Below are 24,513 nucleotides of genomic sequence, written 5' to 3' on the forward strand. Positions count from 1 at the left end.
TGCAAAATATTACAAACACATAATTGTCACAGTTGTTTCATACAGTGAGCTGCTGTGTTATGTATATCATATGCTTCCCATCTGGAGTGCCTATTTTCCATGACCCACTTGGAGACTCATAACCAAACTATATGCACATTAGATCATTGTTCTATACTTCTCGCTAATTCAAAACAAATGCCCTACACTTATCCTTTCCTCATGCTCGATGGGTCACTGAATGTTTATGTATGTTTTAATTTAGGTTTAATCTGAGGGCTCCGCTGCTGTAGCCAGCAGCCTCTATGGTTACGCAGAGGGTAATTGCTGTCCCCTGAAGATTAACTGTAAATGTAATGATGATGACCTTTCCATGGAAACCATTCATGCTGATTGAATGCTGTATAATCGACTACTCTTTCCATAATACATCCTTCTGTACTGGGCTCTTAGTTCTGCCAGCACAGAATAAAACATGAACATTAGGGATTATATTTGTCTTTCTTTCTGAAGACCACTGTCTCTGCAGAAGCAGTCAGCACACAGTACAGTACTACTCTGAGATGCTTCTGTGAGTTTTCTCGAGGTTAATTTATTGTCTTTAGATGAACCATGTCTTCTTCTTGTGCTCCTACAGAAAGATTGTTTTTCTAGTGTAAAAAGTTCTCTAATGGATGGACAAGGTGTTCCTGTTGTAATTCAGGCTGCTGATGACTTGTATTAAGCTCACAGAAATCCAAAGGAGACTTGAGACTTACAGGAGATTTAGATCTTACTGTAAATCCTGCTTGCATGTAATGAGACGCTGATGCCTCTACCAGGCCCTCCACACGTTTCTGTGATCTAAGCAGAAGCCTTAGACACCAGGACACCTCAGAAAGTCAAATACTACTATCCCCTGCAGGAGGACACAGAAAGGACGTACAGTGTACCAAAATTATTGTCCTATTAAAAGTGCAATCTTTTAAATCCTGGCCACATGCTCCACAGTAATGGGTGGCAGCATTTTACCTCCAAGCTAACTACTAACTAACATCAGAGTAAGAATAATTTGACCAAACTGATGAAACTTTAAGAGGTGGTCTAAGTAACACTGTTATCTTATAATCTCCACATGTGGCATCTGCCTGTAGTTTATTTCAGTTTGCTTTGCTCAGTTTTAGCAAAACCATAGCAGCAAGAAAACAGCCGCATCAGAATAATATACTGGCACCATTATAAATTAATTCATTTGTATTTTTTTTATAAAGTTTCAACAATGGCACGGTCTCCACAGAACGTTCACGGTGTCACGGTTGCATTCATGTCAGATAGTAATCAAAGTAATGGCACTATCGACAGGTCGTAAATGTCAGAGACTGCAGCGTACTGAGTTGCTCTAAGCTGTAAATTCAACACGTCCGAGCAGAGGGACTCTGCTGTCTCCCCGTCTGTGCCTTTGTAGCGTATCGGTGGCTCTGTATCAAAAAGTAGTGAGAAAGTCAAGAGCACTCACTCCGCAGCAAAATCTGGGAACAAAAACATCCCCAGAAGTACACTGCACAGCAAAATAAAATAAAAAAAACAACTGTTCAACTTGAAGAAGTCTCGGTAGATTGAGAGTCTCCAACTAATAATTCGAAATCTCCGACTTTTAAAGGGGCAGCGCTAGTGTCGTCATTAGTTAAACTAAAGATAACTTTTGCTATAACTCAGACATTAGATGTAACTCAATGAAGTGTGGCTGTGGCTAGAGCTCTGATTCTCTACTGTAGCATGATTTGGCCCGACCAGACCTGCCCCGCCTCATTTGAGCCAGGCTGAACTGTAATTTCTTGACATTACCCCGTGCTTGAATGGGGCTGGGTTCTTGCAGTTTCACCAGTGTTTGTTTTTTATCATTCAGTGATATTGGCAGTTGTTGTGCGTTAATAGCAGGAGTTGCATTGGACTGAATAAAGAGTTAAAACGAGAGAAAGAGGGGGAGCCGCGACAGAGAGACAGGAAGAATGATGGAGCAACAGAGCAATATAATGAATATAATAACGCAGCGCTAACAACAAACTATTGAAATAACAGAAGGAAAAAAGCAAGAGAAGTTGTGTGAGGCAACACATTAGCCCTTAGATTATAATAAATGTAATATTGAAAAAAAATAGACAGAACAGGTGGAGGCTAGCATATACATCTTTAGGAATAAATCAGAACAGTTCATTTTTTGAATATATTAAAATTCTGGCCACATCTTACACATTTGACCTTAAAACACACACATTTTTCTACAAACATTTAGCAGTTGGTGTTAGACATTTTTCTTCTTCTAAATTGATGGAACAGTTTGGTCATACTTCACTTTGCTGGTATTTCATTTCTAAAATTTGTTGAAACAGCAACAATAGTCACAACACATTCCTCCTCTGTAAAACCTCTGTGGTTTGTCAGCACACGAAGCACGGAAAAGAAGAATTAGGAAAGTTGGCCTAAGGTCCATGTGATCTCATTACCCCACAAATTATGTTAGTACAACATAATATGATGTCATATCACTCCTAGATATTCCTGGAATGTGGCTTTCTTTTTTCTTTTTTTTTAACAAGAGTCGAATGGAGTGCATTTCCCTCAAGAAACCCCCTTAAACTGATTTGTTGAGGTTGGCTCTTTCAACACACTGAATGACTGTGAGATGCCGGCTGGTTTCAATCAAGACTTTCCAAAAATAAAGAAACAAAATTCCTGACTGTCCAACAATTAATCTCTTTACTGTCCTGTATATGTCTTTGGTTAAAACAGCTTTGTCACAAAGACCCACACATTTTAACAAGGGTGGCATTTGGAAATCATTGTGAAACTTTTTTAATGGAAATCTTGCAAAATAATGTTGGTTTGTATTCTTTTATAAGATTAGGTCATTCAGTGCAGTCTTACATAAAGTACCGGGAAATGTTCGTTTGTTGGAAATACAGACCTTGTTAATGGATATTTTATGTGTCAGGTCAAGAGAAAGCTTTGATAGATTGGTGATGTATCTGCAGTTTATTCTCTTTAGAAATAGTATGCATAGCCAAAGTTCTAAAAGTCAGCATATCACCACATGGCAACTTCATGTTTTTGAGTGCATGAACAGTTACAAATGACAACAAAGATTGATTATTACAGTATAGCCTTAATATTTACCTGCCAATATGATTCTATGTCTGTTTCTGCTGTGGCATGTCAAAATACAGTATGTAAGGCAAGTCAATGCAACTTCATTTGCATTGCACATTTCTTACAACATTAAAATATATTATTGTGGGGTGTCTGGTGGCTCAGTAGATAGAGCAGGCACCCCATGTATGAATGCTGTCACTCTGTCCTATCCAATAAAGGCAAAAATGCCCCCCCAAAAAATCTGTAAAAGAATAATATATTATTGTGGAAACCATTAGTAAAGTTCTTTGTTGCGTAACAAATTTGGATACAAGGGACTTTTCCTTAAATTTGATGTTTTCAGGTACACACTTTAAGAAATCACTGTGTTTTAGCTTACTCCTTTTGGTACAAGTATTTGAAGCAGATGTACAGCACTTTGAGAAAAATGCTCATTAAAATATATTACAAGCCTATTAAAAAAAATCAACAATCAGCAGAATGTTATGTCCCAAATTATGTAGATCCCTTCCTTGTGGCAAGTTGCCAAAGTTAGGTGGGGGGCATCCGCCTTGTAATGCTGACATGCTCAGAATTGCTGTTTGTATTTGTGTTTATGTTCTCTTAAAACAGTGAATGGCAGGATAATAGACAGTCAGTTTTGTAATTGTGTAGTAATAGGTGGTAGGTCAACTGTATCAGTGGGGCTCTAGCTCGCATCTGGCTGCCAGATTGGAATCAAGTACCTGCGGATGTGTGGGAATAAGTACAGTCAAGGTCTTACTGTTAAGATCTATACAGCAGGACCCGACACACCTTCCCTTAGCTAGCATATTTATTTTAGAAGCATGACAAGCATACAGTCTTGTTATGACAGTTATTTGCATGCTTGGATTTGGTTTAACTTTTAAGGTTTAGCAAATGTTTTTCAGCATAGTGATATATACAGTAGCTTCTTACTATTAGAATACAGCATATTCCTTAATGTTGGATCTTTTACTCTCAGGTCCACAGCTGTCTATGGGAAAGCAAGAGGCCTTTGAGACCTTCATAAGGGACCATGAGGACCATCTGACCATTGAGGACAACAAGAAGCTACTCAAACAGAGGTCAGTGACCGGTAGGACAAGTTGTTGGACAGTTTTGATAAATTCCCACCCTTGTGTTGCCCAAAATTCAAGCAGTCTTGTTCTTTAATATAAGCAATGAGAGCAGTGTCATATGTGTTCATGTTAAGCTCTCATTCAATGCTGTTTTCTCATAAATCTGACCAGGCAAATGTGTCGTTTTGAAACTCCTTATATACCACACTTGAATATATATGCTGCACTGTCAAGCAACAACACAACTTCTCAGTCCTTGTTGGATAATAACTTTGATGTACCTCAGAAAAACTAACATTAATCAAATGGCTTTTTTTGAAATACAGTGTTTTTCCATCCAGATTCCTGAAGATGAAGGCAACTTGCTAGCTCTTCACACCTTTCAAATGTTGTCACTCGATTGAATGGCCATTATCAGTGCGTATCAGTCTTATAAATGTGGGTTAGAAGGGGCCTGCTACACCTACTAGTAGCTTTAAAAGTTAGCACTTCATCAGATGCAGTTTTTGTTGGCTTTTGAATACCAATAATATGTTTTGAGGTTTTGAAAAAAAGATCAAAAGATTGAAAAAGGGCTTGTTACATAATGTAATGTAGTGTAACTTAATCACATCACATTACATCACATTAATTTTGGTTTCACACAGAACACAAACTCCAATCTCCGCAGGGAAAGCCCTGTTAAGAATCCATCATCACTTGTTATTTGGAGCAGATTCATAAAATTTCACTATTGGTTTCAGGGTTAAGGCGCCAATACTACATGGTCAGGTTCAATAGAAAGATAATGGTTTGGGTAAAAGAAATCTTTGATGTAATATAACTAAATAAGACTTTTAGTTTCAAACAGGTCACGAACCTCCTGGGTAAAAGTCCTGTGTTTGTCATTAGGTTTAATAGCCGATACTACAAGGTTAGATTTAGAAAAAGGATCATGTTTTGGGTTTATGACAGTATGTGTGTTTGGTAATGTAATAAAATGTGAGGGGATGGGACATAAGACACGACAAAGGTCTCATGGGTGAAAGCCCTTAGTAATTTCTCAGTCTTTAGACTAACTTTACATCACCTGACTTTCTACTTTGCTCACATCATGAATGCTAAGACCACTAGTGGTCACCACCTATTAGTAAGTTTAACAGTCCCCTTCTAATTCATACCTATGAGCAACCATGTGCAAGAAAGTGCTGCACCTTGGCCATTGTGAATAACTTACAATTTTCTAGGTTTAATTTTCTTTAGGACTAGTAGCACCTGCAGAGGCTGCTAGGTTTTAAAATTTATATATTTTGTTGGGAATCGGAAAACTTACAAAACTCTTGACAACCACTATCTAGTGAGCAGCTGTTGATGTGTTACATACCAACTTGGATATGGTACAGTATGTCTTTATCGCCTGCATTTCATTTGGCATGCTAATTGTTATTTTACCACATTCAATTCATCAAATGTCCTTTTTTGCTACCACTGCTTATTAACACCTGCATTCTTAAACAGGTCAGCTGAGGCCAGAGGAATTGGAAAGACACTGAATGAGTCTAGAAACCGAATAAGTAAGTTCCTTCAGAAATCTCTTTACATTTAGAAGCTGTGAAAACATTTAATTTTACATTTAACTTTCATCATCATCATTAGCCTAACGACAAACACAGATTATGTTGCAAGCTCTGCGGAACAGTGATCATTTCTGTTAACGTTGCCTGGGTCCCAAAAGACACCAGCCTACCTGCCTGGAAAATCTTAATGAACAGATCACTGTTGGGGTTGTGTTTCCCTGGAGTGCAGAAATGTCACTCAGCACATTCCTGAACTTTTCCAGGACAGAGAGGCGTTCTGATTTCCACCCACCTAGTCTTCCAACCTGTGCTTTTTACTAGCCTGGCTCAGGCTGTTTTTATGACCACTCTGTGAGCACACCCCTGTGTTCTTCTCAGCAATGTCCTTGACAGGTAGCCTTACTATGCCAAAATGAGGCCTGGCATAAACCCTAGCTTCAGTCAATGCTGAGTGATTATGAAGTTTACTTCCAAGTTTCTCTGTTGTGAAAACTACTGTACACATATATGTACTACTGTGTGTCAACGATTTTGACTGACACCATTGATAGTCCATCAGCAGGAATGGAAGGAGTGCAAGAATACTTTACTGAAGTGAAAGCACTGTTATATGGCTTGTGTACACATTATAGTTAATTTTTGTGAGTTTGTTGTTGTTCTCACTTGTCTGAACAGCATTATGTGACACTTGTTCACTGCAAACTCCTCCACAATCTACTGAGTTAAATTTTGCTCATTCATTACCAGTTGATAATATGACCAGTCCACTCAAGCTCTCTTATCCCGCCAGGGTGCTCAAATAGTTTTCAGATATTTTGAGTTAAGTGAGCATAGTCATAACAAGGATGATTAAAAACATGAGTGAGATTGTTCCAGAAGTTTAGAAGTGAATGTAGAAGTCCCTGCTGGAGGATCCACCATGAGCATTTAAGCCTACTGTTTGTCACATAACATTGCCCTACACAGGTCCAATTCTGCAAACCACCCATCCACACCCTCAAAGATCTGTACTGACCCGTTACTACAAAGTCATGCAACCTGATTCGAGATAGAACTACATCATTTAACTACCTGACTGTGCGACTGCAACATGATTTCAATTCCTAATCAACTCTAGAAGTCTCTTCCACTGGCTTGCGCTTGACGCCAAGATGGTGAGCACAGGTTATGTCTTTGGCTTTCACAATTGTACAAAATTGTGGTGGCTGATGAAGCTTGGTAATATTAGCTAATACAGATGTTAAAATAATAATATTGCATGATTGTTTTCTTTTCTGATTTCTCCAGGAAAAAAAAAAACAGCTTTTTTGTTCTCACCCGCTGCCAGCCTAAATTTAGTTTTTTTTACCCATGCCCGTACCCCTAATTATGTAAATAGTCTATATTTTTTTTTACCCATTTCACCCAACCTTATGTAGGCCTTAGTGAGTGCTAACATAAAGAACATGTACAAAATGTTTTCCAGAGTGTCAGCTGAGAGCATAGTGTTACCTTTCTAGACACGGAGCTCTGTGACACTCTGCCCTTAAGCCGCTGCAACCACAGCAGCTTCTTCTCTGCCGCAGCTGCTGATTTATCTTCCTTCCTTTGTGTCTTTCTCACTCAGTTTTTCAAGACTTTTCATGTGAATTTTGTTTTTATACTGTAAAGGATGCATTTTGAAATATATCCAGTTACAGTATTTGAAGTTAAAGTCCCTTGAGGAGAATTTGTGGCATGTGATGTCTGGCTAAATTAATAAAATTAAGTTGACTTGAAATAAATTAAAAATTAAAAATAATAATAATACTTAAGGAAAAATAAAACAAATGATTTTTGTAGACTGAAAAAAGTACACAAAAAAACACTTTTTTACAATAACAAGAAAAAAATGTAATTTGTTACTTCCACCTCTGTTTATTGCTTTGTTGGTTATGCCTCATCCTTGCTGGGCATGATACCACACTTATTTATTAAACAAAATTCCTGTCTACAGTGTCAAGAGGTTTAAATGATTTCATTGCACTTTGGTTGAATTTTCCAGTGAACTCAAAGCAGTTACGTGTTATTAGGGCCCAATCTGGTTTGCATTTACTATTGCAAGCTACATTTATGAATTTCCCTGGACTGTGTGTCTCTGTGGCTCATTTCACATGCCATTGAAATGGATAGGTTTGCCTCACACCAGCGCCTGGCATCGTCGCTGCCTCAGATCACGCTTGGTGGTTTGGTAGCATTCGGCTATTACCCTCATACATGCCAGCACACACTTATCACCCCTACAATTCTTTTTTTTTCAGTATTTCACACAATGAGGTGCTGACACAGGCATATATCAGATATGTCATATATAATGCAGAAATCAGCTATGACATCATGACAAATTTTAACTCTTTAAATGTGTTCTGCAGACATCAGCACTGCGTGTGAAGGATGGAGAAACTGGATCGACTGAATTAATTTAGTTTTTTAAAAAGATTTAGCATTTGAATTCTTCAACTTATTCAAATTTGGACAGATACCCACAAAACATCTCCATGCTGTCAGATATTATTACATTGTTAGGTGCATGGGGCTGCATTCTTCCTAGATGAGAGACAGTGTTTTTAGTGGAAGGTGGTTGCCTCTTCTGGATGGAAAGTAGCACCATAATGTTTAGCTCAGTGTGTTTCCTTGCCATCTTGGAAGCCCTTCTTGGAAATTTTACACTACCTGTGTCTCATGGTTAATGTAGAACATGGAAACGTTTAGCATAATATAGACAAAAGCCTTGCGCTGCTTTTTCTGATGGATGTACCCAGCATGAGGGTCAGTTTCAGGGGAGAAAGGGAAAGGCGGTAGCCCGTGGAGACATCAGTTTCTAAACATTTCCCTGGTTTACAGTATTGTTCTTGGCCACAGCATTTGACTCTGGAATCCAATCCCACTGGAAGAGCATATACGTTCCAAGCCCTTAGGTCCAGAAAGTGCAAGGATATATATTTATTCAGAGGGATCAGCGATGCACATCTTCTACAGCATGGTAGGTGTAGGGCAGCTGGAAATGAGCAGCGTCTCTTGATTTCTCTGCCAGATGTCGAGGGATTTATGGAGTCCAAAATGGAGCATGTGGTAACTGCTTTGGTATCCCACCTTCATCCTCTGCTCACCTTTGCTGAAGTGACCCAAAGACTCTGAGATAGATTTCAAGGAGGGTCTGTTGGAGCCTAAAATGTATGAGTGCCAAGAAGATGCTTTCGAAACACTTGAGAGAGAATGTAGCAGATAGAATGTAACTTGATTTCTGCATTACATGTGGTCTTTGTAACCACTAGGCCATTTTACATGACTACTTTTAGTGCTGATGTTTTTAGCTGCTCATTTGGATTATTAATGCAATGTTTCTGGTTTAGTATTAACAACCTTTTATTTGTATTTTTGCTTTGCATAATGTAACTCTCATGGTGGTAACTTAGTAGTGAACTTTGTATCATAACAATGTGGGTATTATGTGTAAATGAACTGTGGTAAACATCCCTCCATCGCACCAGCGCCTGGATCTCCCTGTTCAAATAGTTCACTAGCTGTAGAGCTGTTGCTCAAACCACAGATTGTACTTCTGCATTTCATTTGCCCACCACCACGGACACAACGAGTGTAGAAGTGGATTAAGAAGGAGATCTGCCCCCCCCCCTAGATAATTTGTCACCAGCTAACTGCCATAGCTTTCCTTTGTCAAAACAGCCAAGCTCATCATAACATAACGTCACCCACCAGCGGGAGTGTTAAATGTTCTGTAGAGACACAGTGCATTCTGGTAGTTGTAAGTTTTTTCCCTTGAGCAAAATTACATGGCACAGCCCTTTTCTTCTTTTTTCCTGGTCATGTAGCACTAATTTTAAAGGTGTCTGGTCTTTCTACAGCACAGACAGTCCAGTTTTATATAAAAAAAAGACTTTCCAGTAAATGCATTTTAAAATATTTTAAGGTTTTTTTTTAAGAATTACATTCTGGGAAGGTTCAGTCCATATATTTGTGATCATGAGCTATAGGCTCTCCACAGCCAGAAACCGCAGAAGTCTCAAGTTTGTGATGTCATACGTTATAAACTCTTGAGCTTTCTCACAATGAATGGGAGCCTGATTTTTGTGGACCGACAGAATTTTTGGTTAGTTTTGTTTTGTTTTGTTTTGTTGTTTTTTTTTAACCAAATAGGCTTCATTCTTTTGTGGTTTTCTTAGTTGTTCAACAGAAAATGTACCCATATAATCAGAACATTCCCCTGGCTGCGCTCAGTATCATCTCTAACATCTTTCCCAATTCACTGTCTGTGAAACAGCTCCAGACTTTATACTAGATGACATCACACATTTAAGTATTAGCACTCTTGCTTTTGGATGTGGGAAAGAGTTGTTCATGTTTAAGAATATTTTGGACAGTCTTAGACCAGAAGAATAACATGCATGAATTTTGAAAATGGGCATAGTTCCCCTTTAACGATGCATTCATTATGCACACAGACTTACATCGACACCCACCCAGATTTTGAGGAGCTGGATGGTACATATGATCTCCAGCTTGCTGCGGTAACGTGCGGCATATCGCGTTCAACCTCCAGGCCACAAAAATCACCAAATATTTATTGAGGCTTGTAGCTTGACACCGGCCCTTTAAGACGACGGCACGTCTCCTGACGGTGTGGGGGGAAACCCTGCATGGTTTGGAAGAGGTTGCGGTGTTTAGCCCACAGTTTTGTCCTGGAAGGGGGATAGGAGCACTCAAGTGTAATGAAGTATTGCAGCAAGCACACCGCACACCACTATTACTTGACACGTATGCAAATTAATCTTGTATGGAATTTTTCTCGTCATCGAAGGTCAGAAGTGCTGTTGAAAATGCAGTTTTTGGCCCTTCAACATGATCTTTTTACCAAATTTAGTCACCACTGAGATCTGTATATTTTCAATAGTATGGCCAAAAGCAACAGAGTTTATTCTCACACCACATTTAAGACTGCTTGAGCAGAATATAATACATCTGCATTGTAATCTAGGCTTGGGAGTACATAACTCAAGCATAAAGCACCTCAAATTGTTGCAAAATGACCCTGCCAAATAAAGGCAGTCATCATGTGTAACTGCTCGGCCTTGGAGCTTTAGAAAAGATTCAGTATATGCCATGACGGATGTAAGCCACACGGGTAGTGTTGGCCCCATGTGCTCTTTATGTTGCCGTTAATGCGTTCCCAGCACTCCTTCACCCTGTCAACATGGCATACCCACGGCATAAATATTTCTTAATCTTTTTATGTTATTGTGAAAGCGCGGAGACTATACATCGGTTAGTTATGGGTCATGTTAGAGAGAGTTGTGTCTGTTCGAAGACTTGGGCCGGCCACAATGTAAAGCCACAGTGCTTCTCAGCTCATTTACATTCTCAGCTACTCCAACTGCAAACTCTTTGTGAGGAGTTCCCAAACCCTTCTTAACGCTCCATAGGCATTAGGAAAAACAGTTTCATCATGGGCACAATACATCCGTGTGTGTGTCATTTGTAACATTTCACATCATCCATTCACGTCTCCACCGTCTGCTGAAACCCCCAATAGTGGTCTACGTTTAAAAAGGTGTTTTATGAAAGATGAGCTTCTCTGTCTGTGTGTATGTGTGTGTTGCATGTGCAGATTGCAGAACATTTATCATTGAAACGCTGCTGTAAAAACTCAACCTGAAGTCTGTAATAATAATATTGTTATACTATATTAATCCCAGGATCTCTATAAGAGACTCTGCTTTACTCAAGGTCGCTTCAACAGGACAGATGTTTGTCTTAAATGCTTTCAGTGTCTTCATCGTCTGTTAAAGTGAGAGCTCTGATCCAGCTGTTTTATGGCACTGTGAGAGGTGTTGCATGAAAAGGTAGCTCCCAACACCCCCTTTTTTGTCTGCCAAATGATACCTCATCTGGATTTCTCGTTTTTTGAGCTCGGACCTCGGCTTTTAGATTGGCGACAGGGTCGTGTTACATTAAGAGCTACAGCACAGCGCCGTCTACATGTATATAAGACCTGAGGGATTGTAATGGAAACTCAGCACAGAACTGCCCTTCAATGTCTCTTTTATCTTTTATCTTTTATCTCTTACTTAACTCACTCTCTGACACACTGCCAATTTAAAGTCATCTCTCTTTGTTGTCTCATAGTAAATATATCCCTGAATTTTCCAATATCTGATCATTTAGTGTACATAGAAATGGCCCCAAATGTGTCCCATCCAATAATCTTTGGTCCATTTACTTTACAGTTGGCCTTTGCCACTGACGCATTGCATCACAAATTCAATATCTTTAATGGGGCAATTAACTACGTCAATTAGAGGAAGAGAGACAGCGAAAACAGAACACAAATGACTTACCCATATGTTAACCCGGTATTACTGCCACAAGAGGGGCAGTGACCCAAAAAGCCTCCCTCGCGTTGCTTCCTGCCTCAGTAGAGTAACAAGAGTTCATTCTGAGGACTGTGGAAGTGTGTAACTCAGCAGTACGTCCTGTCCTAAGTTCAGATCATCTTGTACAAACAACTCAGTGACAAGTTCATCAAAAAAAAAATTGTGTGTGTAAAGACAATTCCGAGACTTTAGATGTGTTTACTGTAACATCTCTTTGTGGACTAAGATCACGACAAGCTGCCACATTCAAAGAGCACTCTACCAAAATTACTCATGAAGTCCAGTTTACTCATTATAAGGAGTATGCATGTGGAGACATTTGTATGTCTGTGATTTCCCAGCTTTGCCTTAATTTATGATAATTGAAAGCCTGTGTTGGCACTGAATCCTTAACTGTGGTTTGTTTCATTGTGCAGCACCCTCGGAGGCAGTCTGTTCTTGCAATGAATCATCCTTTATCTTTTGATATATGTCTCTCTTCAGAATGATACTTTGTTGCAAAAAAGGTATAAGGATTTTAGAAGATTTTTTATGTTATTTTTTTTTGTAGTTATAAATTGTGTTCTAAAATGTGAACTTTAAATGTCATCCAAGAACAGGCAAAGATGGTTCTGATATAACGTATTAAAAAAAGTTAAGGAGTTGGTTCATTTTAATCATTAGTGAATATTGTAGTGGGATTGTGGATTTGTGGCTGAGTGTTAATAATCAAAAAATTGATGTTCTTTGTCTTTATGATGTAGAAATGTTTTTTTCCTCTCTCTTTCTAAGCTGAGCTGAAGAAGCAGTTGGAGATGCAGAGGAGGCAGAGGGCAGCTCACGGTAAGATCAAACTGACAGTGAATATTCCCACAACAAAACCTCAGCTAGGATCAGCACAATATCCAAATCCACCTACACACACCAAAAGCTAAACAAAGCATGGACTCTTACAGCAATTAACTGCATCATATACTAAATCTTCACCTCAGACTCTGTTCAGACTGCAGGCAAAAGTGGCCAAATATTATTTATTTATTTATTTATTTATTGCTCATAAGTGAGTCAGATGTTTTGTTTGTTTATGTGTTTGTTGTTTGTTTGTTTTGTTTTCATGGAAGCATAAACAGCAAAAATCTCAAGAAATCTGATATTTTCCATTCTGATTTAGTCCACTTTAATACCTGGTCCTAAATCAGATAGAGGTCTTATCTTTTTGCAGTGTGACCTCAATCTGAACATTCAGATTCAAGTTCATGCAGCTGTTACATCAGTGAGCGTCTTGCTGCAAAAGTCTTTTGGAGAGGTGCTGACAGACGCAGTTAAAAGGAGCCCTTGCCTTGACATCCTAAAATTCTGGATGAAATCTGTTTCAATAAAGCCATTCAAGTCACGATCCCACCACTCCTGGCCCCGATTCTCCATCCAAACACACACACCTCTGTACAGAGGTAGCAGCGATTGCTCCACAAAAAGCAATTTTTAAAAATTTGGCTCTACTCTAGCTCACCTGGTAAAGCGTGCAAACATTAAGTCTGCCAAAAGGACAGATTTGGCCCGCCAGATATTTCTAGCAAAATTCTTTAAATTAAATTATAAAAAGAAATTATAATGTAAAATGCTGTTTATGCTAGGGGTTTTTGTGAGGTAAAAATACTCAGGTCAGTTTGAGTGAGGTCAGAAAAAAAAGGGGTAAAGGAAGAGACAGAGGCACACAGACAAGCTTTTCAGTTAGGGTAATTCAGGGATCATGGTGCCATTTTGAAAACGAAAAATACAATACAATAAATATGATTTTGCCTTTAGACAGTTTTGGATCAGTGTTGACCCTCCAAGGAAAAAAATTAGGTACCTCTGATTTAGAACGAGTACTCAGCAGCAGCCCGGGTTCAAGTCTGAACCGCCTTCCTTTGCTGTGTATCATCCCTCCCTTTCTTCTTGTCACTCTCTAGCGGTGGTAAAGGCAATCAATCGATCAAAAAGCCCTAAAAATGAATTATTTTTGCACATCCTGGTCGCGTTAGCACTATGACCAGATCCTACTGATATCTGATTTGGGCCACATTTAGAAAATAATGTGAACAGCCAAACAAAATATAACAAAAAACACACATGAGCAATAAATCCAAATTGCGTACTAAGGCTTGCGTGAATGTGGCCTGACTGAAAATCCAGGTTTACACTCGCACTCAGCTTCTCACATATCAACTGAAAAGATGAACAAATGTTTATCATCTTTTTGATATTGAATCCTTTCAGAGTTGGGCGGTAAACACTGTAAACGCATTGTGGGATCTCATTACTGTATGTACAACAGTGCCCACTTCAAAGCCTCTGTACATAGTAGTCCTCGCTGACTGAAAGCTTAGTGACCAAAGCCTGGGCGTCACAACTCTAAGACTCCTTCATTTACTCTTTTCTGACTGTTTTGATCAGTGACATACAGGCTTTGATGAGGAAATCTGGTTGTAAAGCACACAAACATCTCCCTCCAGTTCAGGCGCCAAAGGCTTTTCTTGTGTTTTTGAGTCCCGCATTAGAGAACACTTCACAGCAGCCTGGCTTCTATTATCCAGGGCCAATTCTTAAAACACTGTCTTTGAAGGAAATCTCACGTGTACACAACACGCGCTTACAAGCTTCGGGACTCGAACCAAAAAAAAACATCAGGACTGTATTTGTGATTTTATCTACAGTATGTCCATGTTTTTTGTCTGTCTCTAAAACATCTGCCATGCCTTCTGTGTGTGCGAAGGTATAATGGGTAATCACACAGAGGTCGAGGAGGAGGTCAACCCAGTAGAAGAAAACCTGTGCAAACACATTGAGCAGGAAAAACACACGTGAGTGTCCTAATTGTGCATTTTAATATATTACATCCTAAAAATTTTTATAGTTTCCTCCTGACTGATTAGACACAGCTGATGCTGTGTAATGTGAACAAAAGATAAATTTGGTGCCGCTAATATCTGCCGTCAGTTATAAGAACGCCATTGGCCGTCTGAAAGCGCTGAGGACAGAGATTGAGCACCTGCAGCTGTTGCTGGAGAGGGCAAAGGTCAAGCTCCAGAGGGATTTCCATGAGTGGTGGAGCCAGGAGGCTTCCAGCATACAGGTGACTGACCTTCCCTTTCTCTACCTATCTATGTGACAACACCACATAAAGCTTCTGTAAGCATGACATAATGGCAAGGCTACTGTGTCCAAGATATGTTTCTGAAATTAGCCAGGAAGCCTTGTCTGTTCATTTATGTCTTTGTATTTATGGATGTTTTCTTTTGTGTGTTTTCTGAATATTGGCCTCTATGGACGCGTTAGTGTGTGCGTGTAAGCTGATACGCATGTGTCTCCGACTTCGGAGGCTTTTATGGCACCAGTGTGACCCTTGCAGCCTCTGTTCAGCATCATGTTGAATGGGCCCTGGTGGGAAGATACGAAGGAGGAAAATACATGGAAACTCATTCTTTTTTTTGCAGATTTCCATGTGACCCAAACAAGGGCCTGGAGAGTAGCTTAGAGACAACACAGCAACAGCATCAATACAGTCTCAGCAGTTAGTCCTAACAAGGACAACATGTGCATGAGGTTTCTCTGTAACACAGTGGGGGATAAGAAATGAGTCAGTGTTTATTTCGGTCCTAAATGATAATTTTGTGTTAATCTTTAAAGGGATAGTTCAGATGTTTTGAAGATGGGTTGTATGAGGTACTTATGCATAGTCAATGTATTAAATACAGTGCATTACAGTACGTTGCCACGCCCAAGTTTGGAGAAGCAGCACAAAATAAGCATGTACTGCTGTGGAGCCAGCAGCAAAACATATTTAAGCCATCAAAAATTAAGTCCCACCTAAAAACAGGAATCAGTTTAAATTTGTGCTATATTTTGAATAATTTCAGTGATGACGCAGAAACATGGGCACCAGTTGAAAAGTGATTAATGTCAGTATAAAGAAGAAAAACAAGACCACGTTTGTTGCTATGTTGACCTTCAGTTAGACCTACAGTAGTTTCTATAACACTGACAGTTTAGAGAAAGTTATCAAAGATGAACTATGTTTTGTGTTTTGTATTTTTTGAGGGGGGCGTTGGTGAGGAGTTAGTTTCAATTTTGATTTTAATTTTAGTTAGGGCAGGGTGTAGAAATAGCGGATAAAAGAAAAAAATGCCTCTGCAGTTATCAATGTTTCTCTGTATTCGCCCTTTTCAAATAAATAAAGTAATAATGGTAAAAACAGATTTAAAAAAAAATTTGAACTGTCCCATTAAATACTTGACAGACTGTTATTGCAAAAAAGTTGAGTTAAAAATTCCCAAACTATGAATAACACTTACAGAAATAACTCAGTCATCTCACACGCACTTCACTAGGCCTTGATGGCTGTTGTGCACATTTCCGAAACCGACCACAGAAAAGATGTTCAGCTGCAACATCTGACCGGCAGACACTGCTGGCGTTTACGGTTCGGTTTGATCTTATGAATGGAGAACTATATCTCACTCACATCTGAGCAAGGTCTGGGAATTTATCACCAAATGACAAATGGAGAGAAGAGGAAGTCTGACAGACAGACAGACCTGACGTGCAGTTTTGGTCTTCCACGCAGGAAACAGGACGTTTTCCTTGCCATTATTCAACAGCTTTGTTCAACCATTTGTTGCTCTGTTTTTGGAAAACAGTACACATGTAATTGATCAAACTTTGAATATGAGATATGATGGAGCTAGACAAAACAAAATACCTGAGGATTTCTGTTCCCTTTTGTTGTTTGAGACTTATGGTCACACCGTGTTAAACTGTCATCAGTGTGGAATGATGTTTTTGTTGAAGTGTTCCAAAAATAGTTAAATTATTTTCACATTGATTGTGACTAGGAGTCTGAGGCCACAGCCAGATGTCACACCCGATCGCCAAATGGAACCTTGCAGCCGTCTTCACCTAGGACTCCAGGATTTCGGTAAGACACATTTTGATGATTATGACCACTATTTTTTGTCTGTCCTTGTACCCCTCCTGACAGATGCAACTGGTAATCTGTTAAAAGTGGGGACAAATATGTTTAGATGTAGTGATCATGTCATTAAGCATGCATTTTGAGTCTCCACTGAGCCGATTTATTGTATACAAAAAGCAGCCAAGTTACAAGGAGATACACCTTCCCCTCACTGACTCATTCACGCTCAATTACTTTACTGTTACTGTTATTTTTACTCTTTCACCATCTGTGCTTGAACAGCACTTGACTAATAGCCAACAACCTGCAGCTCCTCACTGCTTGTTTCCATGGAACACATTTTGAACAAATGTTGAACAAATGTTGAAAAGTAATGTCATTGTGTTTTTTCGCTTCACTAACCATGGTGACATTATAGGAGAGGTGGCTCATGTTATAATTACACAGGTGGTGTTTGACATCCCATATCACAGGTCTGCCATGGCAAACGATATTTAGATAAATATTGGATCAAATGGGCGACCTTTAGCTCATCTGGTAGAGTGCAAGACTGAGCTTTGATTCTGACATGTGACCCTTTGCTGCGTCTCATCCCCATTCTCTCCACCCCTTTTCTGTCATTCTCAAGCTCCCCTGTAATAAAGGCAAAAAGCCTGAAAAAAATATATAAAAAAATAAATATTGGCTCACATTCACAGAAACAATGACCACAGTATCTGTTTAGACATTAGACATCCTCACTTTTCAGACTACATCAGGGTGTCTGCAGGCCTTAAAAAGTACTGAATTCATTTTTCTCAAAAAACAAACTTAAAATGTATTAAAAAGTTTTAATTTCGATTTACAAAAGTCTTATTCTAATATTTAGTCTAGTCTAAAGTCATGTTTTCTCGTTCCTGCTGTTAGCTGCATATGTTTTTTTGTCTGATTGTGTGCTGCAGAAGATGTCACTTACCTATACACTAGCAGCTGGCTTGTTGTGATGGTGGATTGTTTATTCAGAAAGATCTCAAATCATATTTGTGATGTTTCAGTCAGCACTGTCAGACTTGTAGCAAATGCTGTAACTACAGTAACTAGGGAGCTCATTGGCTCATAATTGAAAAATGGTGATTAACTGTACATCAATCCATTGCCTTCCACGTGTTATATACTTGTGAGAAGTGCATTTTATATTTGTGCTGTGTTATATAGTGTTAGGACGTAAATATAATATAATATAATAACTCTAGGCCATATCATTCATACTTGTTTTCAATCATACTGTCAAACTGAAACGGGTATTCAACAGCATTCTATGTGGTATTAAAAGTAACCTGACAAAACCTACAGGAATCCTGTGTGTGAAATGTTTATGTGCAAACTGCTGTCGTTTATGTGGTTGCTCCCTCTTGCTGCAAAGACATATATGTGATGATTCAGAGACACAAAGAGAAAAATGACATTGACGTCAGAGAAATACAGTGAGCACTTCCTATAGACCCACTATATAAGTTTCATATGAACATTATGTTTTATTGTTCCTATAGATTAATATATATATATATAATCTGTGGGATTATGGTTTAATCATATTAATGAAATGCTCTCCTGACTTATTCTGCAGTGCACCTGCTCTGAGCAGCACTGTGAGAGACCCTCCAGCAGGCCCAGACCCAAATCCAGACTGCTCCACTGCCCCTGTTCAAGATCTTAGGTCAGCCGAGCTTCACTTAATCTCTTTCTTTGTTACCTACAAAGTATTACCAGATTTTACTGCATGTAATATTTTGTCTTCATCATCATAAAATTGTAATTATTACGTTTCAGAAGCTTCATTCCTAAAAGTGTACCTCCCGTGACAGCAGTCCCATCTGGCCTTGAGAAGTCCCTGGATGGTGGGAGGCTGACTGACTTCGCTCCTGCATCTGAGTGGAGGTACACAGATAACTGGCTTGGCGTGTTGGAAATTAATGGGTGGCTTTTTAAAACAACATATTTGGTTTTTCACAAAATTGTTGCACCCACACACCCCAAATTCCCCACTCTGTATCCAGCATTCAGCTGAATCGACATGCCGAGGAAACTCTGTGATTGTAATCTGTTCAGAAATGAGTAACTTTCAGTAGGGTGTCTCATTACCAGATAGGCATCTGCAATATTAATTTTAAGTCTGTCTTTTCTAATAACATTGCAGTTTTGATTCACTAAGACTGCAAAAAATGAGTGTATGATCACCATAATTTTAGACACAAATGCAGACATTACAGCAGCATATACCGCATGTTTGCAGTCGCTCTTAAATCTAGACATACAGCCTGGACCTGTAGCTTTTATAGCTGCGCGTTGTTTTCTCTCCACTTATGAATGCGGCTGTAACTTTTTTATTTCTTTGTGAAGTAATGTCTCCAAACTCTATTAACAAATCAAAGGGGTCTCGCTTGAATGCTCCTGCTGGAACTACCATTTTACAACCACAGTAAAACACTCAGGGCATAAAATATATGCTTGTGTTCATCTCTCCAGCAACCATCATAGTACAGATATACTATTGTTTTATACAGAGGCTCTGTGATATGAGGGGCCGTTGAATGTTTTGGAACAGCACAAGTACAACATTTTACAGTGGTGGTGTTCAGAATTATGAGGGGCTTTTAAAGGAACAGTGTGTAAGATTTATGAGGATTTTATGGCATCTAGTGGTGAGGATTGCACATTGCAACCAGCTAAAACCTCTCCTTGTTAGAATTCTTTTGTACAGGAGGTTTTTACTGGGAACCAAATTATCCGCAGAGATCTCTTCCTCTCCAGAACAAACGGATCAGGTGATTAAAACTGGTAAAAACTCCGAATAAAGCAGTTTCACATTGAAATCAGTGTTTCTGCAGTGCTGTTTGGTTCGTCAAAGATGGGTCACTAACCCAGCTCCGGCTAATGTGTGCTCACCTTTTCTCTCTGATGACTTGAAATCTGACATTCGGGATGTTTTTAGTAGGAGCAGAATTATCTGCAGAGGACTCTTCCTCTCCAAAATAAACAGATCCAGAGATTTAAACCAGTAAAAACTTTTTTTTAAAAATCAGTGTTTTTTATGCTGCTCGTTGTGGAGGGGCTGCTAACTATACTGGCTGATGCAAAAACACAAATGGCCCTATTTGGAGCCAGTGTTTGGTGTGTCCATTCTGGGCTACTGTAGAGGCATGGCAGTGCAACCTTGCAATCTTCGTAGACAAGGAATGGCTTGCTGTGGATACAAACAGCTCATTTTAAGGTAAGGAAATCACAAGAATTCTTATTTTCAATTGATTATTCACTAAAGAAAACATACTTATTATATTGTATTCCATTTCTGCCAGTATATCCCCTTAAATCCTACACACTGGACCTTAAAGCATACGCCCCCCAACACATAAACACATACAAAGTAAGACTATTAGAAATTAACTGATACATGTTACAGAAACTGAAGAACTTACGCAGATATTGTCATACTAAATTACAAATACCACATTTCAGGGCCCTTTCCACCACCAACCTCTCATCCTCCTCGATTCCCCTGACTGGAGACCAGCAGACTGATGCGGACATCCTGGCTTTTGTCAGAGCCAGACAACAACTCCTCAACAGAACAGGTAACACATGCAGGGGCAGATGCCCCCCCCCCACAATACAGTCATGGTTCTGTTTGAGGTTTCTATCTGTTAAAAGCAAGTTTTTCCTTGCCACTGTCACACATAGAGGAAGATAATAAAGTGCTTGTTCTTAGTGGGAATCCATTTGAATTGTTGGGTCTGAACTTTTTGTTATCATTTAGTGCTATATAAATAAAAATTGACTTGACCTGTCACTTTTTGGGACATTTTATGGACTTACATTTATTTCCTAGGGACTTATCCTAACCATAACAAAATAGATCACCGTGCTGCAGCAGCCGCAGGTTTGACTCCAACCTGCAGCCCTTTGCTACATGATAAAGGCAAAAGCTAAAAAAAAAAATAATATCTTCAATCTTCAAAAATAATAAATAAATAAATAAACAAACACTGTTTGTCTTATCCTACCCCTACCTAAAACATGGCCCTCACTTCAACCACTGACCCAAAAATCCACTTTTTCCCAACTGAGGGTACAACTTTTTGTCACAAATTGCACAAGCTGTCCCCAATTAACTGCAGTTTGAAATGTTTCCCTTAAGGTGTCTTTAAATTAGGCACACACACACACACACACACACACACACACACACACACACACACACAACAAGAAATATTGACCTCACTAAGCTTTCACACAACATAGATATTGCATTGTATGCTGCCCTCTGGTGGAGTGATCTTTTAAAACACTTCACCATAATTGTCTTGTTTTGAGCTTTTGAGAGTTTTTTTTTAAATTAGTATACATCACATTCTGTATGTTCTATATTAGAAATTACCCGTTACCTATAAAACTCGATGAGCTACCACTGAAAAGCTAAGAATGATTTCAGATTCACTTTTGTTTTTTCTGGCAGCAGTGCGTGAAGGGTAGGGAATGTCTTTTTTGGGTTGGGATCCCATAATTTCATACAAACAGCCTCACTTTTTTCTAGCTCCGCAACGACTCATCTTTTGCTCTTACGTGGTTCCTCTCTCCGTTCCACTCTCTCCTCTCCTTTGACCCTTGCGTAGCTGCTTACTTTGGCAGACAGGGAAGCGGACTTGGCTGTCTTGTGGTTTGCCACTAGATATGCAGAACGGCTGAGGTCATGTGAACAGACAGAGCGATGGCCAAATGAGCAGAGACAGCAGACAGAAAAATAGTCAGGCAGAGGAGCACATTCAACCTCCAAAGTCTCGCTTTCTTTTCTTTCCCCGCTTCAGGCAAGGAAGACTCATTTCATGCCTCTTTAGCTCGGCACTCCTAAGCTGTATAGCGACTATGTTTTGACAGGAAAGCCCCTCTTCGTGGTTGTTTGGTAACCCCTGTATGGTGCTATCCCTCCTATCAAAACAGCTTTTAAGTGCATGGTGGGAAGTGTAGAGGCTGTTATTGTGATTGAAGTCATGGTTTAGGTGTGTTTCACTGTAATTTCATTTAGGTGTTGTTGTGTCGTTGTTTCTTAAGTAGCAATGATGTGTAGACGATGAAGGAACTGCCGCTGACACCGACTTGGTTGCATAAGAATTCATTTATTACAACAAAGTTCAGCATCCACCAGGCACCATGGTCTGCCTGGGAGAAGATTCAGGACTAATGCGAATCTCTGTCTTACAACTCATGCATGTCTCTTATATAGGTACAAGCATCTACACATTCATCAGTAAACAATTCCTCACATACTGTGATCAATCACAAAAAAACCCCCAAGGGGCCACAGTCCATGTCATTTAAGCCTAGTATCAATATTCTACTCATCTGACTCCGAGACGTAATCATCCCTAGACCTCTGACCTCAAGATAAGACCCATACAAACAAAGCATAATACACCTCAGTTGCTCTGAATATACAGTTCTGTTTTGTTTTTTGACTTATTAAGACCCAAAAAAAGCACATTGTCTTGTCATATTTCTTTATGGCTTATTTCTCAATGATTTCAACTGGACGTCTAATCTTCCCTGTGTGTTTTTATGTATTTCAGGCCAACTTCAATAATAACATGAAATTCTGATGAAGGACTGAAATTATCATCATCTAACTGCTCCACGCTGTCCTAAAAATGTGTCTCACACATGAATAACAACGAAGATGTGTGAAGAAATTATCCCGACTGGGTCCAAAACACACGAGATTTCTCATAACCAGTCCCCTCTGCCAAACACACATCCTGTCTGATTTTTACGCCAGTGATATAATGGGCAGGAATATAAATCACAGCCCGCGCCGGCCATTTGATCTGAACAAATGTTGTCTCAAGATATCAGAGGACGGAGCGGACAACAGGAAACCAGTCGGCTCCAGTAATGTGTTTAAAGAAGAAATGAATCATGACTTTTTGAAATGGTCACAGGAAGTGTCCACATGCAGAGTGATAAGTGCATTTCATATTTCTGTCTGGTTTCGTTTTATTTTAAGTGTAATACTGTTTGTGTAAAATGTTGTAGATAGATATATGTACTATATGTGCAGTAGATTCCCTGTTACGTAAACCAGGATGTTCTGTAAGAATTCTGCACAAAATATCAAATATAGAAAGCTTAACCAAAATAGTGCAATGCCACAGTGTGTATTATTGTACTACTTTGCACTTTTTTTGTTAGTTTCTTTGCCATTGTACTTGGCACTGACCAACAAATAGTGTGAGTTGTTTTGCCCCACATAACAGCCTATCTGCCTGCTCTGTTTTCTGTGGGAAGTTGCTACCGCGTGATTTAAACTTAGCAGGAACTTCACATTTTTATAAATATTTTGATCTGTGAAATAGCAAGCAGTAGTTGGTGTTTTCTGTTATCACCACTGATGCTAAATCTGTGTGTTAAAGCCCTTTATTTATTGAAGGTAACTGTCTCACATGTGGCAGTTGTAGTGTTGAGGTTGCTGTACTCATTAACCTAAATTCAACTGTAAAATGACCCAAGAAAATTGACTCACTTAATGTGAAACTGATTTATGGTAACAACATTTTTTACTGGTCCAACACTGCAGCCAGGAGCATGAAACGGGCTGACATATAATCACCCGTGGCATTCTCGCACTGTCAGTTTACATCCACTAAAAGTGCTTGTTTTTGCCACTGACAAGGCTCAGATTATTATGATAAGTGTCTGACAGCATTATGGAAAGGATCCTACAGAGAAATTAAATATTTTCCATTGCCTTATGCTTTGTTTGTTCAGTTTCTTATTGTGTCTAACCAAGTATTGCTCAAGCATACCTCAGAGATACCTCACAGTGAACAGAGAATCCTAAAAAGGCGTTCATTCTTCATGAATTGAAGTTATCTTAGTCCGCTTTAAACCACAGCAAAACTATATCAAAACGTCCGTTTTCAAACTCTCACACAACTCATGCAATATAACCCAAGTCCCATTTTCCAGTTGTATGCTCAGTGATTCCCAAACACATGCAATTTTGCTAAAACGTGACACAGTAAAAAGCATACCCTGAATGTGCCTGAGCATGTGTGTGCTCAGGTGTAATGTTGTAATATGTTTTCAGCTTTTTTGGAATATCCATTCACCGTGGTGGCTTGTCACAAAAACTAAGTTTTCTCAGTTAATTTCACTTTTTCTCTTGTGGGTGAAATATTCCTGTAAATGAGTCTTAACAAACATCAACCATGAAGGTTAAAGGCCACAACATTTGGGTAAATCATTAGTTAAAACACTAAGTCCATTAGCATTCAAATTCATTCCTCTTTACACTTAATACTAATACTAATCCACCTTTGCTGTCACATTCCAAAGGCTGTTTGGGGAGCTAACTGTTGGCTTTAAAATCTCCTTGAAATATGAGCCTATATTTGCAG

General features: G+C 39.2%; 1 protein-coding gene across 1 annotated transcript in view; it reads left to right on the forward strand.

Annotated features, from left to right (window-relative positions):
* Positions 1-22,927, forward strand: part of kif6 (kinesin family member 6) — a 77,003-nt gene extending 54,076 nt beyond the window's left edge. The window contains exons 14-23 of the mRNA XM_042501223.1: positions 4,094-4,196; positions 5,688-5,743; positions 12,925-12,975; positions 14,888-14,975; positions 15,112-15,247; positions 17,007-17,089; positions 18,693-18,782; positions 18,896-19,003; positions 20,582-20,697; positions 22,687-22,927. Coding sequence (XP_042357157.1) covers positions 4,094-4,196; positions 5,688-5,743; positions 12,925-12,975; positions 14,888-14,975; positions 15,112-15,247; positions 17,007-17,089; positions 18,693-18,782; positions 18,896-19,003; positions 20,582-20,697; positions 22,687-22,700 — 845 coding nt within the window. The 3' untranslated portion in view covers positions 22,701-22,927. The remainder of the gene's footprint in view (positions 1-4,093; positions 4,197-5,687; positions 5,744-12,924; positions 12,976-14,887; positions 14,976-15,111; positions 15,248-17,006; positions 17,090-18,692; positions 18,783-18,895; positions 19,004-20,581; positions 20,698-22,686) is intronic.
* Positions 22,928-24,513: the final 1,586 nt, after the last annotated feature.

Source organism: Plectropomus leopardus, chromosome 14, assembly GCF_008729295.1.
Source record: "Plectropomus leopardus isolate mb chromosome 14, YSFRI_Pleo_2.0, whole genome shotgun sequence".
NCBI lineage: Eukaryota > Metazoa > Chordata > Actinopteri > Perciformes > Serranidae > Plectropomus > Plectropomus leopardus.